General features: G+C 41.7%; 2 protein-coding genes across 9 annotated transcripts in view; one reads left to right on the top strand and one right to left on the bottom strand.

The window, feature by feature from the left end:
• Dcun1d2 (defective in cullin neddylation 1 domain containing 2) overlaps positions 1-17,182 on the bottom strand; it is a 39,205-nt gene extending 22,023 nt beyond the window's left edge. For 3 of the 4 annotated variants that reach the window (XM_045145740.1, XM_045145742.1, XR_006636254.1), the window contains exons 1-3: positions 17,134-17,182; positions 9,297-9,513; positions 4,572-4,740 (exon numbers count right to left, since the gene is read on the bottom strand). In XM_045145740.1, the coding sequence (XP_045001675.1) occupies positions 4,572-4,740; positions 9,297-9,513; positions 17,134-17,136 (389 nt within the window). In that variant the 5' untranslated portion in view covers positions 17,137-17,182. Of the gene's footprint in view, positions 1-4,571; positions 4,741-9,296; positions 9,514-17,007; positions 17,028-17,133 lie in introns of those variants that run through there. The other variant, XM_045145741.1, reaches the window with a different exon arrangement.
• An 81-nt stretch (positions 17,183-17,263) lies between these two features.
• Positions 17,264-17,768, top strand: part of Tmco3 (transmembrane and coiled-coil domains 3) — a 59,112-nt gene continuing 58,607 nt past the window's right edge. For all 5 annotated transcript variants that reach the window (XM_045145268.1, XM_004663422.2, XM_045145269.1 and 2 more), the window contains exon 1: positions 17,264-17,688. The gene's annotated coding sequence lies outside the window, so the exon portion shown is untranslated. The remainder of the gene's footprint in view (positions 17,689-17,768) is intronic.

The following is a 17,768-nucleotide window of genomic DNA, read 5'->3' as shown; positions in this document are numbered from 1 at the left end:
CAGGGCCCCTAGCCACTACAAATGAACCCCAGACACATGTCACCTACATCTGGCTTATGTGGGTACTGGGGAATCGAACCTGGGTCCTTGTTGCAGGCAAGCGCCTTACTCACTAAGCTCTCTCTCCAGCCCTGTACAAATTCTTTAAGAGATAATAGATTTTGCTAGTAAGTATTTTTTAATTAATTTATTTATTACAGAGAGAGAAATAATATGTGCAGCAGAGCCTCTAGTGATTACAAACTCCAATGCATGGATCACTATGTGCATCTGGTTTATGTGGGTTCTGGTGAATCAAATCTGGGTCCTTAGGCTTTGCAGGCAAGCACCTTAACTGCTAAGCCATGTCTCCAGCCCCACTAGCAAGTATTTTTAAAGTACTCTCACCAAGAATGTATCAGGATAACCTTTCTACTTTGTGTTTGATGTGACTAGGCTGGCCTTGAACTCAAAGTGATCCTCCTAACTCAGCCTCCTGAGTGCTGGGATTAAAGGTATGTACCATACCCTGTTGCATGTAAATTTTCAGCAAGTTGTATTTTCAAAAGCATGTCTCTATTTCATATAGGCCATAAAATTTTATGGTATAAAATTGTTCATAATGAATTTATTCATGTCTGTAAAGTTTCCCAGTGATCTCTGTCTTCATTATGTTACTTATTGCTTTTATTTTATGAGTCTCTAAATTCAAGCTTCTGGTTTTATAGACTATTTCTTTTCCACTTAATTATTTATATTACTCCTCTTTTTTTTTGGCTTTTCAAGGTAGGGTTTCACTCTAGCCCAGGCTGACCTGGAATTCACTATGTTGTCTCAGGGTGGCCTTGAACTCAAGGCTCCTACCTCTGCCTCCCAAGTGCTGCTCGGCTATATTTTTTTTACTTGAGAGAGATAGAGAGAGGCAGAGACAAAAAGAGAGAATGGGCATGCCAGGACCTTCAGCCACTGCAAACAAATTGCAGACATATGAGCCACCATGTGCATCTGGCTTACATGGGTCCTAGAGAATCAAACTTGGTTCTTTTGGCTTTGCAGGCAAATGCCTTAACCACTAAGCCATCTCTCCAGGCCTATATTACTATTTTTAAGTTAATTTCTCCCTTCTACATCTATAATTTACTTTCCTAGTATTTTTCTAGTCCTCTTCCCCCTACCTTCCTCCTTTCCTGATGTAGAGGATTGAACTCAGGGCCTGGAGGAGGCCAGGTAAATACTGCACCACTAACTTCTTTTCTACTTAGGATGAACACTTTACTTTTTGTTGTTGTTTGAGGTAGGGTCTCACTCTAGCCCAGGCTGACCTGGAATTCACTATGTAGTCTCAGAGTGGCCTTGAACTCACGATAATCCTCCTACCTCTGCCTCCTGAGTTCTAGGATTAAAGATGTGTGCCACCATGCCTGGCTTTACTTACTGATTTTTTTAACCTTTTCTTCTTTACTCAGCACTTGAGTAAATTCCCCAAGTTTTTAGTCAGCATTTCTGTCATCAGCCAAGACATTTCGAGTATCTACTAAAACTTTTTTCAAATCTAGAGTCATTCAGAGATATATAATGTCCACATATACTTTAACCTAGTTATCTTACTACATTCCTATTTTGTTATACTGTGCTCTGAAAACACATTTTTATTTTTATTTTTATGGTGCTGGAGCTTTGCAAATGGCAGGCAAGTGCTCTACCAGAGCTACACCTCCAGCCCTCCTTGACTTGAAACTCACCAAGTTGTCCAGGCTAGCTCTGAATTTGCTCCATGGCCCAGACAGGTCTTGTGGTCAGTACACCTTGGGTATAGCTGGAATCCAGGCATGAGCTATGAGGCTCACCCAAATCTATTTCTTTACTGATTTTTTCTTTAAAGACATTATTTATGTGAGTGTGAGCATGTGTGCACCAGTTTCTTGCTGCTGCAAATGAATGCTCATACAGCTTTATGAGGATGGCTGCAGAATTGAACCCAGGCCAGCAGGCAAGGCAACAAGTGCCTTTAACCAGTGAGACATCTCTCCAGCACCTTTTTACTGATTTTTCATCTACTTATTTTATCAGCTATGGTAAGAATTGCTTGTTTTATACCTTTTTTGTAGCTATTAATTTGTAAGTTTATTGGAACTATTCAGCAAGTGGATAAAACATATAAGCTGCCCAATCTTTTGTTAAAATAAACCTTTTATCACTATAAAATGTATTACTTCTCAGCCTTTTGGCTAAGATGAATTATAGTATCAATATGAAATGTCTTTCATTATCTGAAGAACTGCTTTATGCCTTAAAGCTTATTTTCATATTAACCTAGCCACATAAATTTTTTTTTTGGTTGTTTGCATAGTATATAACTTGTCCTTTTCAACTGTTACGTGCTTATGTTCAAGTTGCATCCATGTGAAACAATATGCACAATTACTGAGTTGACTGGAAAAAAGTCTACCATTTAATTCTCTTTCACTTAATATAATGGTATAATGACTACTGTTCTTTGGGCTTATTATTATTAGTTATTTATTTGAAAGAGATAGAAAGAGGCAGATAGAGTGAGAGAGACTGGGTGTGCCAGGGCCTTTAGCTACTGCAACTGAATACCAGATGCATGTGTCACTTGAGCATCTGGCTTATGTGGGTCTTCGGGAATCAAACTTGGTTCCTTTAGCTTTGCCTTAATTGGTAAGCCATCTCTCCAGCCAGCCCTGTTCTTTGGGTTTTAATCCTCCATTTTATTATGGTCTTGCTATTTGTCTTGCCTATGTTAATTTCTCCTAGGTCCTTTTGAGTTGAATTTCTGTAATTATTTTATTTTCCCCTTTCTTATTTAGAAATTATACATGAATTATATATTCTACTCTTGTTCAATTATACTTATGTCATATATACTTTATCCCTTGGTGTTTTGCCTTTTTTTGTTTTTTGTTTTTTCAAGGTAGGGTCTTGCTTTAGCCAGGCTGACCTGGAATTCACTATGTAGTCTCAGGGTGGCCTTGAACTCATGGTAATCCTCCTACCACTGTCTCCCCAGTGCTGGGATTAAAGGTGTGTACTACCACACCTGGCTCACTTTCATTTTTTAAATAGCTATCTTTGGACAAGCAACAGTTAGCTTTGATGAAGTCCAATTTACCAGTTTGTGCTTTTTATATCTTCTTTAAGAGCATATTTTCAATACTTTATTCCATACTTCTTTAAAAGGTGTTTTCTTTGTTGAAACAACTGATGGTTCATCTCATTTCCAAAGTGCAAAGAACACAAAGAAATCTGCTGCTATCCCACTGCCAGAGGAGACTCTTGTTTGCTTGGTTTTATATAATTGCCAAGAATGTGGTAAGTACTGATGAAAATAAAGACAGTTGTGTATAGTTTATTACCCAAACAGACAAAACTAATAAACATAACAGAATCATCACTATAATAAAAAAAACACTTATATTATTTTTTGTTTTTCTTGGTTGCTATTAGGGTGGACTTTAGGGACAAGTTTACAAAGTTTCAGCTCTTCAATGACTCAAAACAGGCTTCACTAAGACATCAACACTGAAATATGAGTCACAGACATATCAGCAAGTCAAACAAGTTGGCTTTTATACTACTTCATGAAATGGTTCAATAAGTTTAAAGATTAAAAGGTAGCTTTGTTAGTTGTTTTCATTTACTTCTGTGATTCATCTGATAAAAACACCTTAAATTATTATTATTATTATTATTAATATTATTATTCTTATTTTTGGTTTTTTGAGGTAGGGTCTCACTCTAGCCCAGGCTGATCTGGAATTCACTATATAGTCTCAGGGTATCCTCGAACTCACGGCAATCCTCCTACCTCTGCCTCCCAAGTGCTGGGACTAAAGGCATGCACCACCACGCCCAGCTAAAAAAAACACCTTAAATTATTAAGCCCAATTTTGCAGGCAGAATACAGAAGCAAAAACCAAAATGATACTTTATTAATACTTAACATAGCAATATAACAAATTACACATTTAGCATATGATAGTATAAAATAAATCAAATGCTTAAAAACATATGTTGTTTTTTTTACTGTCATTTCAAAACAGGAAGGGAATAAAAAAAGAATTTAAATAATAAAGGGATTAATGTGAATAAAGTAGTAAATAAATCCTTAAACTGGAGTTTAAGGCTTGAAAGACATACAAACAGGGGCTGGGAAGACGGCTCAGTGAATACAATATTTGCTGTTCTAGCATGAGGTCCTGAATTCTGATCCCCAGCACCCATGTAAAATACTAGGTATGGTGGCATGTGCCTGTAATCCCAGCACTGAGGAAGTAATGACAGGAGGATCCTAAGGCTTACGGGCTAGTTTGTCTAGCCAAATCAGTGAACTAAGGTGGAAAGCAACCTAGGAGGACACCTGGCATCAACTTCTGGCTTCCACACACACATGTGCACAAGCACCTACACATACATGCACTCACACATATGCAAACAAACCTACATACACCACATACATATGCCCCCCCAAGATACAAACAGAAACTACATATACATGAAATTATAGATGAAAAATGAGTATTGAAAAGTATCTTCCCTTCTGAACAGTCTAAACTGAGAAAATTACTTACCCTAGCTCTGTCATGCCATCTATAAATTCCTTTTTGCTAAATTCACATTGAGTGGCAGCTCTGAACTTCCATGCTATGACCAAAACACTAATACTGGCAGGATCCAGGCTCAAATCATCACAAAACTGCTGAATCCCATCAATTCCAATTTTGTTTTCATCTTGTGGGTCTGCAGTTAAAATGAGAAGAAAGAAATCAAACTAGTTGAAAAACAATCCTAAAATAGTTTGTTAGAATTGTATTGCTCTATGACATAGTTCTAGCAAGAGTATTTCAGCTATAGTAATCAATGGACAACCATTCTCCACATGTATTAAAGAAGCAGGAGCAAAAAATAACCCTATTTGTAAAATCTGCCTTCTGGATTTCTGGGAAAGAAATATCATTCAAACTTCTCTGAGGAGATGCTATTATTAAGAAACAATTTTTTTTTAAAGAAACTATTTAAAGGCTGGGATCATAGCTCAGTGGCAGAGTATGTGCCAAAGATGCCTGAGGACTTGGGTCCCAACCCCAACAGCAAAAAAAAAGAAAAAAACAAAACAAAACAAAACCCTAACCTCTAGATGGGGATGAAGCTCTGTAGCATCAGTAGTAGAGTGCTTACCTAGCAAGCACATAGCCTTTTTGGTTCTCTAGCTCTGTGTGAAGGAGGTGGCAAGAAAAGAAAGAAAGGAAAGAATGAATTGCCCAAGTCAAATGCTCAAGCTCACTGAATTTTACTTTGCCCAAAATCAGTCACATTTGCTATAAAAGATGATAAAAGATTCATAATACATTTGAGCCATTATAACTCCATCAAAACAAGTGATTGACATCTTTCTTTTTATGTAATTCTAGTTGCTATTGATGAACAATTTTTTAAATTTTTTTGTTCATTTTTATTTATTTGAGTGTGACAGAGACAGAAAGAGAAAGAGAGAGAGAGAGAGAGAGAGAGAGAGAGAGAGAGAGAGAGAATGGGTGTGCCAGGGCTTCCAGCCACTGCTAACGAACTCCAGACACGTGCGCCCCCTTGTGCATCTGGCTAACATGGGTCCTGGGGAATTGAGCCTCGAACGGGGATCCTTAGGCTTCACAGGATTGCGATTAACTGCTAAGCCATCTCTCCAGCCCATGAACAGTATTTTTCAAAATCAGTTAGCTTATGCATCCATGCAACAGCTTAGAAATTCACATTCCCCACACTTTATTTATAAACTAGAAACAGAAGAAACATATTTGTCTGTCAGAAATTAAGTATTATATTAATAATACCTCAGCAAGGCCTCACAAAACTAGGTCTTATAATTTCTGACAGACTGTTTTTGTTAGAGGTACAAATAAAAATTTGTATCTCCTATGTTCAAGTAAAGACACATGCTATAAACTTTTCTTCCCCTTCATAGAAAACTTATCTTTGGATATTTAAGTACTGTACAAAGGGTTAATAAGTCAGAGTGACCAAGCAAGTTGACCTTAGTGGATGTTCAGAACAATAGATCTCCCCAAAAGTCTCTGGGCTGCAAAATATCTCAAATGTTTTCTGCAGTAAGAACACTTGGTATGTAGAGACCATTGCCCTGAGGCCGTAAAGACAAATACTCAAGTGGTGGAATTGCATGGTCCCCCCTTCTTTTCCTCTACACCTTTGCCTTTTGTTCTTTTTTTTCTCCCTTTTCCCTACACCTCTGACCCCATAAAAATCCAGCTCAGATGTGTCTGAGCAGTTGGTCTCCTGTCCTGCAGAGGGGTCAGTGTACTTCATTATTCTTTGCTCTAAATAAGGGCAATTTATTGCTGTTTAGGTCTGTTCTCTCTCATCTTCATGTTGCTTTGTTTGGTCCCAGTCCCAGTCTAGGTCCAACAAGTAGTGCTGAAACTTGGAAAAGGGTTTTTGGAGTCCCCCAAGCTCCCACCCTCTCTTTTGGGTGACCTTTCCTTTGCCTTTTGGCTCACCAGACTGCGTGAGACTGACTACTTGCTTGTGGAGACTGAAAAGTTCTAGCCTGGGCAAAACTGTATAGTGAACATCTAAATTCCCCTGCTGAGTTCAATTAGGTCTCCAACAGCCCTTTTCAGGGTAGTTTGTACTTCCCTCTAACTCTCTTCCACTCTGTCCTTTCTTGTTCACACTGGGCCTTATTGAGGGCTTGAACATCCTTCATGCTTACTATTGGATTAAACAGCAGTCAGTCACAACCTGTGGCCTCCAGCTTTTCCAGGTTTTGTGTTCTAAACAATGCAAACTCTGTGCTGGAGCTTTATTGATGACTTGGGTAAACTCAGTTCCCAGTCTTTTAACTTCCTTCCTCCTTATTACCTCCTCCAACCTCCAACATAGAGGCCCCTCCCCAATTCTCTTGCCTCCAGCTATTAGCTTCCCAAAGGATGTTGACTGGGAACACCTTTTCCATGCTCCTGTGATCTCCCTTCTGGGTCCATTTTGGCACTGGGTGACGACCCACTACCAGAATTAAGCCTTTCCTTTCCAGCTCCATTTGGTACTGAGTGATGCCTTGCTACCAACATGTGTAAATGCTATAATAATAATGTTGACTATTTTGAGCAATTTGGAAGTACTCATTCACCTGCAAATAGTAATGTAAGTACTGCTGTATTTGTCAACCTTTCTTTGTGTGTGTGTGTTACTGAGAATTTAACACAGAGCCATGTACATGTTAGGCAAGTGTTCTATCATGTACTATATCCCCCAGTGCTGTTAACTATATATTTTTGACTATATATTTATGTAGAACCCAGAATGAAGTACTATGTACCTACTCTAAATCACTAGCACTACAAGAATAAAGTCGAATTTGTTGAAGGGATGCAGCTTAAATTAAAGCATAAAGACAATAATTTTCACTTGAGGTTTTTTACACAGTTAGATATACATATTTGAATAACTTTTTTTTTCTTCAATGTAGGGTCTTGCTCTAGCCCAGGCTGACCTGGAATTCACTATGCAGTCCCAGGGTGGCCTCAAACTCACAGTGATCCTCCTACCTCTGCCTCCTGAGTGCTGGGATTAAAGGTGTGTGCCACCATTCCCAGCTTTGAAAATCTCAATTTTTAAAATCTAGATAATCTGTAACTTGCAAAATTAACTCAAAATTAACTTAATTTTAGTATGCAAAATTTGGTAAGTACACTAAACACTTTTTTTTTCCAAGGTAGGGTCTCACTCTAGCTTAGGCTGACCTGGAATTCACTATGTAGCCTCAGGGTAGCCTTGAACTCACAGCAATCCTCCTACCTCTGCTCCCTGAGTGCTGAGATTAAAGGCATGCATCAACATACCCGGTTTGCAATTTTCATTTTCTGAGACTTATAGTAAGTACAATTTTTTAAATAACACAATATGTCTAAATCAGTTTTTTTTTTAAAGTATGTAATTTTCAATCCTGCTAGAGGAGAAAAACATGCACACAGTATTTTTCAAAGTTAAAAAATGCAAAAAAGGGCTGGAGAGATGGCTTAGCGGTTTAAGCGCTTGCCTGTGAAGCCTAAGGACCCCGGTTCGAGGCTTGGTTCCCCAGGTCCCACGTTAGCCAGAGGCACAAGGGGGCGCATGCCTCTGGAGTTCGTTTGCAGAGGCTGGAAGCCCTGGCACACCCATTCTCTCTCTCTCTCCCTCTATCTGTCTTTCTCTCTGTGTCTGTTGCTCTCAAATAAATAAATAAATAATTTAAAAAAAAACATGGGATTTAAAAAAAAATGCAAAAAACAAGAATGCAAAGATAAGGAAGTTATTCTACTTGGGCTAGTATTTTTCCAAATGAAAGCTTTTTAAAAAAAATTTGTTTAAGTTTTAGAAAAAACCTTAAAAGCTACAAGCAAAATAAAAGTTGAACTCTTGCTGTCTCATTTGAGATTAAATTTAAAACCTTCTGAGACTTAGATCTGTCAATATTATTATTTTTTTCAATTAAAAATTTTTATTAACATTTTCCATGATTATAAAATATATCCATGGTAATTCCCTGTCAATATTATTTAATACAGCCATTTTCATAGCATTTTGACATGGAAAGCTTCATCCTAAGAGTAATATTAATAAGAATGACAACTGTCCCTCACCTCTAGCAGAGCTTTCTTTGCTGAGGGTTTTCTAACAAGCTCATCCAGTTAATGAAGCTGTTGTGTTGCTATGACACAACTACATGGGGACCTTACACTCGGGCATTATTCTCATGACATGGTAATGTTCTACCACAGACACTTCAGCCTGAACAGAAGAGAGAGCTTGGAAAAACACTGTATTAACAGTTACCAAGACTCTAGCCTTTAAGCAGTTCATTCCAACTGTCCTCAACATGGCACACTCACAAAAAGTAGGAAGTGAGGGCTCACTCTTGATCCAGCTTATGACTCCTCTTCCTTTATCCTCAGTCTCTCTGGTAAAGAAAGGGGTTCTGGAGCCAAACATCAAAAGGGCAGTTTGGGGGGCTGGAATGATGGCTCAGCAGTTAAGGTGCTTGCCTACAAAGCCTAAGGACCTGGGTTCCATTCCCTAGTATCCACATAAAGCCAGATGTACAAAGTGGCACATGTATTTGCAGTTCATTTGCAGGGGCTAGAGGCTCTGAGGCACTCTCTTTGTTTCATTCTCTCTCATAAATAAAATAAAGATATATGTTTAAAGAAAAAAAAAGGGCAGTTGGGAGCTCCAAAAATTCCAGAAACACTGTTGCCACTGCTCTGTACTGTTTGGTTGGGCAATGCTGCCACATCTCCCCTTACCTTTGTACCTGCCATACAGCTGCTCCAGCTTCTTCTGGTCCACAGTGTTCCTCATGGATTCTCGGTGGAAATCGTCTGGGTTTTGGAAGAAGCTGTCCGTGGCCTCGTCTAGTTTCCATTCATTCTGTGTTAAGCAGTAGATAGCAGTTCTCTCGCTAGCCTGAGTACATGACATGAACTGGCGGACCTTGTCCTTCTGAGATGACTTAAGCTTATGCTTTGGGATGCAAAAGAAGCAGGAAAGCCAATGAAGCCACTCTAGGTTTTGTAAGCCTCTACTACTAATACCTACATTTTAGATGGATGTACTTCTGTGACTCAACTTCAGAATTACAGGAAACCAAATCTTTGCTCTTTATCAGTACTTAAGACTGCATAGTCTTCTGACAACTGCAGTGACAGAATTTACATAGTAACAAATATGCAAGGATTACTCTCCAAAAAATTATGAGACTTAATATTTTATAGAAAGTAAGTTGTTTTTTTTTTTGAGGGAGGGTCTTGCTCTAGTCTCAGGGTGGCCTTAAACTCACAGCAATCCTACCTCTGTCTCCCAAGTGCTGGGATTAAAGGCGTGAGCCACCACGCCTGGCTAAAGTATGTTTTGAGATAGGTGTAGTGGCTCAAGTCTTATTCTATCACTTTGGGGAATCACCAAACAGAAAAACACTTTTGGCTGTACTCAATACAATTTGCATGAATTTCAATTTTTTTCTTTCAAAAAAATCTTAGCACAATCTCTCTGTGTAACATACATCTGGCCTTCTGACAATAAGGCAGTGAACCTTTCACCAAGGTCTGCTGGAAGGGTTTTTGTCTTCCATTAAGTTTGGGCTCTCATGTTCTCCAGCAGGCTGTACAGCTTGAAACACCATTTTTTCCAACTTCAAAAACAGAAACACGTTGATGAAAACACACTTAACTAAGAATTTAAATTTAAATTTAATTAAATTAGATGAAGATGGTTTACAAAGTGCTGCAAGTAGGTATACACCTACTTCTGATGAAGTGAAAATAATATTATAGTGAAAATGTCTGCCTATGAGAAAAAACTGAAACAAAAAATAGGACAGGTGACTGTGGGTAGGTAATACATAACAAACTGCTAAGTATAGTCTATAGTGAAACAGAATAGCACTTTATATTTCCAAACCAGCATGGTTAAGCTTCTATTTCTCTAAGGTAACTTGTGAAAGCAATATGAAAAATGATTGGCTCATTGCTAGAAATCAAACAATTCATATTCTATTAGAAATACTTTTTATTTATTTGGTGGTGCTGGGTGTCAAAATGTAGAGTCTCATACATGATAGTCAAACACTATTCCACAGAGCTACATCCCAGTCTTGAGGCTTAAAAAATATATTTTATATAATAATAAGGGAACAATTTTTATTTAAGAGGATTATACTCACTCTTTTTCACAGAAAGATGAGAACTTATGTAATAAATTATAGCTTACAGACTATATAAATGGATAGCAAGACACAGATGAAAAAATTGAGAGGGGGGAAAAGGAAGACATTCATACCATATACAAAAGCTGAAAGTGGACTGGAAAGAAAGCTCCAGGTCTCTCAGTTGCCACAGAAAAGAAAAAAATATAGGGGCTGAAGAGACAGCTCCATGCTTAAAAGCACTTACTAGCAAAGCCTACCAGTCCAGGTTAGATGTTCCAGTACCCATGTAAAGCCAGATGCACAAAGTGGCACATGGGCCTGGAGTTCATCTGCAGCTGCAAGAGGCCCTGGCCTATCTACATACCAGCCCCCCACTCTCTCTCTCCCAAATAGATAAATACCTTTTAAAAAGAAAAAGAGTTTAAGAAAATCTCTTTAATAAGATGGCAAAACCCCCCAGTGGCTCTAAAGGAGATACTGCTCTTCCTGGTCTAAAGCTGGAGGGAACTGGCCCTCATAACTCCTCATAAAATGGACATGTATAATGTGCCCCTTTGTAAAAAGACTCAAAACTCTCTAACAAACAGCACATTCCAGGGCTTTCACAACACAAACAAAACACATGTGCATGCAAAAACAAGTACTGATCCAGCAGGAGAGTACGATGACACAGTCCATATACAGCACTTGAATATGTTGTAGGGATCCTGGGTTTGGAGACCTTTCAGGGGCTCACAATGACAAATGTCTTCTGAGACTCTAAAATATCACCAACAGTCTCATGTTCATTTTCTCCTGAGTGTGCAGGAGACATCTCCATGGGCTCCATGATTTGAGATAACACAAGAAGGTGAACAATGAAGATTTAAGAATTTATCTGATTTTTTTTTTCCTCCAAGGTAGAGTCTCAGTCTAGCCCAGGCTTACCTGGAACTCACGCTGTAATCTCAGGCCTCAAACTCATAGCAATCCTCTTATCTCTGCCTCTGAAGTGTAGGATTAAAGGCATGTACCACTACATGTGGCAAGAACTTATCTTTTATGAGTGCTGGACAGAGATATTTGTAAAGATGTACCGTAAAAAGGTCAAGGGTTCACTATTGCAAAATCTAAGTAGGTATTTAGAATATAAATGAATAAATACATTAGTAATTAACTAAATATATATATTGGAAAATACTAATGATCAGTGCCTGCATAAACAAAAGCTCTTTGCATTCCCAATCATTAAAAAAAATATTTTTATTTATTTGAGAGAGAAATACAGAAATAGGCAGGAAGAGAAAGAGAAAGAGAGGGAGGGAGAGGGAGAAAGAATGGTCGTGCCAGGGCCTCCAGCCACTGCAAACGAACTCCAGATGTGTGCGGCCCCTTGTGCATCTAGCTTACGTGGGTCCTGGGGAGTTGAACCTGGGTCCTTTGGCTTTGCAAGCAAGCACCTTAACTCTCCAGCCCTCCAATCATTTTTAAAAATACATAAGAGTTTTGAGACAAAGGCTAGACACTGAGGCCATACATCTCACAGAAGGGTACTTGGTCTTGTCACTGCAGGGTCAAAGCCAACAATCTAGACAATGTATGTGAAAGTGAATATGGAAGCATATAAATAAAACATTCTTTACCAACGTAGGATCTGGCTTGTTGGCTGCAGTCTGCAGACCTGAATGCAGATTCTAGAGTACTATAAGGACAGTCTACACATCTTTCCTAAAATTGAGTTTTTAAATAAGAACTAGACAGAGAATCCAAGGTCATATTCTTGGTAAATATAAAATTTAGTTAAATGAGGGTAGACCTCATATGTCATGTAGTTAGCTGATAACTAATAAAGTCAGTATTCAATTTTTTTTCTGAGGTAGGGTCTCACTCTAGCCCAGGCTGACCTGGAATTCACTATGTAGTTTCAGGGTGGCCTTGAAGTCACCATGATCCTCCTACCTCTGCCTCCCAAGTGCTGGGATTAAAGGCGTGTGCCACCATGCCCGGCACTGAATTTTTTTTTTTTTTTTCCGAGGTAGGGTTTTGCTCTAGCCCAGGCTGACCTGGAATGCACTATGTAGTCTCAGGGTGGCCTAGAACTCGTAGTAATCCTTTTACCTCTGTCTCCCGAGTGCTGGGATTAAAGGCGTGCACCACCACGCCTGGCTAATTTTTTTTTTTTAATTTTTATTTATTTATTTGAGAGCGACAGACACAGAGAGAAAGACAGGTAGAGGGAGAGAGAGAGAGAATGGGCACGCCAGGGCTTCCAGCCTCTGCAAACGAACTCCAGACGCGTGCGCCCCCTTGTGCATCTGGCTAACGTGGGACCTGGGGAACCGAGCCTCGAACCGGGGTCCTTAGGCTTCACAGGCAAGCACTTAACCGCTAAGCCATCTCTCCAGCCCTCTTTCCTTTTCTTTTCTTTTTCTTTTTTTTTTTTTTTTATGTAGGGCCTCACTCTAGCCTAGGCTGACTTGGAACTCAACTCTGTAGTCCCAGGCTGGCCTCAAACTCACATTGATCCTACTACTTCTGCCTCCCCAAGTGCTGGGATTAAAGGTGTGCACCATCATGTTGGGCTAAAGCCAACATTTTTTAATGAAGTTGCTAAATCTCCCTAGGGGAAGACTGGCAAAGCCAAAGATACTTAAAAAGGCTTAAGAGAGTACAAATGTTCACTCTCTCCACAATGGCCCTTTGTTAAGAAGTCAGTCCCCCTCCCTCCCAGGCAGAGTCTCACTAAAGCCCAGGCTGACTGGGAATTTACTATGTCGTCTCAGACTGGTCTCAAACTCACAGTAATCCTCCTACCTCAGCCTTCCAAGTGCTGGGATTAAAAGCATATGCTCCACACCTGGCTCTAGTCATGGTATCTTTATATAAATGACCATTGATGTTAAATTAAAAAATTCTCTCATGGTTAGAAATTTAATTTGGTATGCATATAATAGAGTATTATTCAGACATAAAAAGAGGGCTGGAGGGATGGCTTAATGGTTAAGGCGTTTGCCTGCAAAGCCAAAGGACCCAGGTTCGATTCCCCAGGACCCATGTTAGCCAGATGCACAAGGGGGCACAAGTGTCTAGAGTTCATTTGCAGTGGTTGGAAGACCTGGTATGCCCATTCTCTCTCTCTTTCTCTCCCTCCTTCTCTGTCAAATAAATAAATAAAATATTTAAAAAATAGAATGAAGTATGGGCTGAAGAGATGGCTTAGTGGTTAAAGACACTTGCCTCTGAAGCCTAAGGACCCATGTCTGATTCCCCAGTGCCCATGTAAGCCAGATCCACATGGTGGTGTATGTGTTTGGAGACCATTTACTGTGGCTAGAGGACCTGGTGTGCCTATTCATTCTCTCTCTCTCTAATAAATAAAAATATTAAAAAAGAATAAAGCAATGACAAATGTTACAATGGAGGTATTCCTCAACTAACATTGTAAATGCAGGGAAAGAAGCCTGACACAAAAGACCACACACTGCAGAAAACTATGTAATGTCCAGAACAGGCAAATTTGTAGGCTGGTAGGTGCCAGGGCCTAAGGGCAGAAAGGAGGAATTGGGAAGTACTCATAGGTACAAGGTTTTTTCTTGAGGTGATGAAAATATTTTAGAATTAGATAGAGGGCATGACTGCACAATATTGGGACTGTTATAAATACCACAGACTTGTACTCTTAAAAAAGAAATCACAGTCAGGTGTGGCAACACACACTTTTACTCCTAGCACTTGGGAGACTGAGATAGGAAGATTGCCATGACTTCAAGGCCAGCCTGGCTACAGAGTAAGTTCCAGGTCAGTCAGGGCTAGTCTTCAGAAAACAAACAGAGCTGGAGAGATGGCTTAGTGGTTAAGACATTTGCCTGCAAAGCCAAAGGACCCAGGTTCAATTCCCTGGGACCAATGTAAGCCAGATACTCCCTAGGACCAATATAAGCCAGATGCACAAAGTGGCCCCTGCATTTGGAGTTCGTGTTTAGCAGCTGAAGGTCCTGATGTACTCATTCTCTCTCTCTCTCTCTCTCCCTCTTTCTATGTCAAATTAATTAATTAATTAAAGTTTAAAAAAAAAGAAAAAAACAGACAAAAATCTTAACATTGTCCCCTGTGTGTTTTCAAGGCTCATCAACAGTCACATGTCTCATTAAAGGCTGCATCATTTGACCAGTGTTACTATCATGGATAGCTGCAGATCAAGAAAATGCGAATGTCTGGAAGATTGGATAGCGTCTGGTCTATGACTTCTAAGGTTGCCTTTGGAGGCCTCTCACAGTGTATATAACAAGACAGTTGTGTCCAGTGTAGACAGCATACTGGATAGATGCAGGTATATGAATCTAAGCACTCAAAGAAGTTCTGAATCATTTCTATGCTAATTAGTGTGGACACAGAAAGAGATTCCTCTCCAACTTCTTCAAATTGTGTCATTTGTACAGGACACCCTCACCAACAGCAGACCTCAAGGGGGCATCAGAGTGCTACTTTGGCATGAGCAGCAGCAAAAGGCATAAAGAGCAAAGAGATGGGCAATACAGTCACAGTTTGATGTTACCCCTTACAGGTTTCCTCATAAAATGACACCAATTAAAACAACAATCAACAGCTAAGTCTAAAGATAGTATAAGCTTCACGCCCACAAATAACTAAGAATCCCAGGTTCAACTGGAAGGATTTTCTTAGGGAAAAATATGGTTCGTCATCCTGGAGATATAGCTAAGTGGTTAAAGCCCCTTGTTTGCAAGGCCTGCCCACCTGGATCGATTTCCTAGTACCCAGGTAAAACCAGATGCACTAAGTGGAATGTATCTGGAGTTGTTTGCAGTGGCAGGAAGCCCTGGCATGCCCATATTCATTATCTCTGTGGGGCTCTTTATCTCTCTCTCTCTCTCTCTGAGATAAATAATAAGCAAAATATTTTAAAACATTTTAAGGCACATAAACTACAGACTTACGGGGGAGGAATAAAGTTCCAAGTTCATTTAGGCAGATGCAAAAATCCAAGCTGAACTGATCAAGATCCATGGATTGGCAGAACTAGGACCTACTCATCATGGGCTGATGGCCTTCACTATGTGGGAAACTAAAGAGCCATTTTCTATGTTTTATTATTTTAAGGTTAAAAATGTAAGCCAGGAGCTGGACATGGTGGCACATGCCTTTAATCCTAGCACTCAGGAGGCAGAGGTAGGAGGATTGCCATGAGTTTGAGGCTACCCTGACACTACATAGTGAATTCTAGGTCAGCCTGGGCTAGAGTGAGACCCTACCTCAAAAAAACAAAAAAAAAATAGGGCTAGAGGGATGGCTTAATAGTTAAGGTGCTTGCCTGCAAAGCCAAAGGACCCAGGTTCGATTCCCCAGGACCCATGTAAGCCAGATGCACAAGTGGCGCATGCATCCATCCAGTGTTTGTTTGCAGTTACTGGATGCTCTGGTGAGCCCATTCCCTTTCTCTTACTCTCTCTCTGCCTCTTTCTGCCAAATAAATAAATAAAAATAAAATATTAAGAAAAACCAAAACCAGGAGTAGTGGTGTACACCTTTAAAATACCACTTAGGAAGCAGAGGTAGGAGGATCACTGTGAGTTGAATGCCAGCCTGGAGGTACAGAGTGAGCTCCAAATCAACCTGGGCTAGACAGAGTGAGACCCTACCTCAAAAAAAAAAAAAAAAAAAAAAGTAGGACTGGGCTGGACACGGTGGCTAACACCTTTATTCCCAGCACTTGGGAGGCACAGCTAGGAGGATTACTATGAGTTCAAGGCCACCCTGAGACTATAGAGTGAATTCCAGGTCAGCCTAGGTTAGAGTGAGACCCTACCTGGAAAAAAAAGAAAAAAAAAAAAAAGTCTTCCGGCTGCCCCCTCCTTGATAGCCTTGTGGTTTCATAGTTTTTCAAACTCGACCTAGGTTTCTTCCGCAGCCGCCCCCCCCACCCCCCTTCTTGTCCTTAACTTTGCTCTCCACTACACTCACTCTGGTAAGACCAGGCGACAGCCACCGTGAATGTCAGCGTGCTGGGCCGGGCAAGCGACCTTCCGGCCATGGCATAACTCTCTGGGGGTCACCTTCCTTGACCTCGAGCGTTCTCCTCTCCCCTCGCCTTGGAAGAGAGTGGACAATCGGAGCTACCCGGCGGCGCCTTGGGGCTCAAACAGAAAGCCCCTGCATATTTGGAGCCTGGCCAGCTCGCTCCCTCCGCCCCATCAATATAGGGGTCACCCTCCGCCTTCCCCTGTGGCGGCCTAGGCACACCCGAAGACCCACCCGAGCTTCCCACGACCCACACGCAGGGCCGCGCCCCTCCAAGTACGCCACACTTAACACACTGCCGAGGACGGGTCGGGTCCCTCGCTCGTCCCCGACCTGGCCCCCTGCTTCTGGGGCCGTCACCTATCCGTGACCTCCGCACCCTGGCCGTGCCCCACCTGCAGGGCAAAACCGCTGTCACCTACCATGCTGGCCAGCGCCGCGGCAGCTGCTCGAGCTCTCTGCGCAGGCGCAGGCCTGCCACCGGCCGCCGCCTGCCTTGTGCGCAGGTGCACGCCACCGCTGTTAGCGCCGGCCCTCTGCGCAGGCGCACGCTGCCTCTCTGTGGGCGTTCGCGGAGCCAGCCCAGTCTGCAGCTCCGAGAGTGCATCGTGGCGCAGCGTCCCTTCAAGTCTGCACGTGTTGCCTATTGAGGGGTTTGTGACCTTTTCCGATCCTGGGAGGGTAGCAGCCGGCGATCCCCCGGAACTCCAGCTCCCGGCGTGCACGGCGCCGCGCCAAGGCCGACGGACCCGTCCGCGTCCCGCCTTTTTAAGGGGGCCGCGCCTCGCTTCTGGGCAGGCTGCCGCAGGGCTGTGGTTTGCGAAGGGCGGCGGCGGTCCTGCGCGTCCGGGTCCTGTCTCAGGAAGGGGATGCCAGCCAGTCCACGTCGTCCGCAGAGACTCGCGGCGCCGCAGAGCTCCGGGCCAGGGACGGTGCTGTCCGCGCCGCACGTCCTGAGCGCGGCCTGCTCGGCCCCGGTGAGTGCGCGGCTGCGAGATTGCTGTCCTTTCCGAGGTGCGCGCCGCGCTCTCGGCTCCCTCCGAGGACCCCTACCTGG

This window comes from Jaculus jaculus, chromosome 3, assembly GCF_020740685.1.
Source record: "Jaculus jaculus isolate mJacJac1 chromosome 3, mJacJac1.mat.Y.cur, whole genome shotgun sequence".
NCBI classification, from domain to species: Eukaryota; Metazoa; Chordata; class Mammalia; order Rodentia; family Dipodidae; genus Jaculus; species Jaculus jaculus.
The sequence above is the reverse complement of the archived record's forward strand: the minus strand, read 5'-3'. Positions and strand labels throughout refer to the sequence as shown.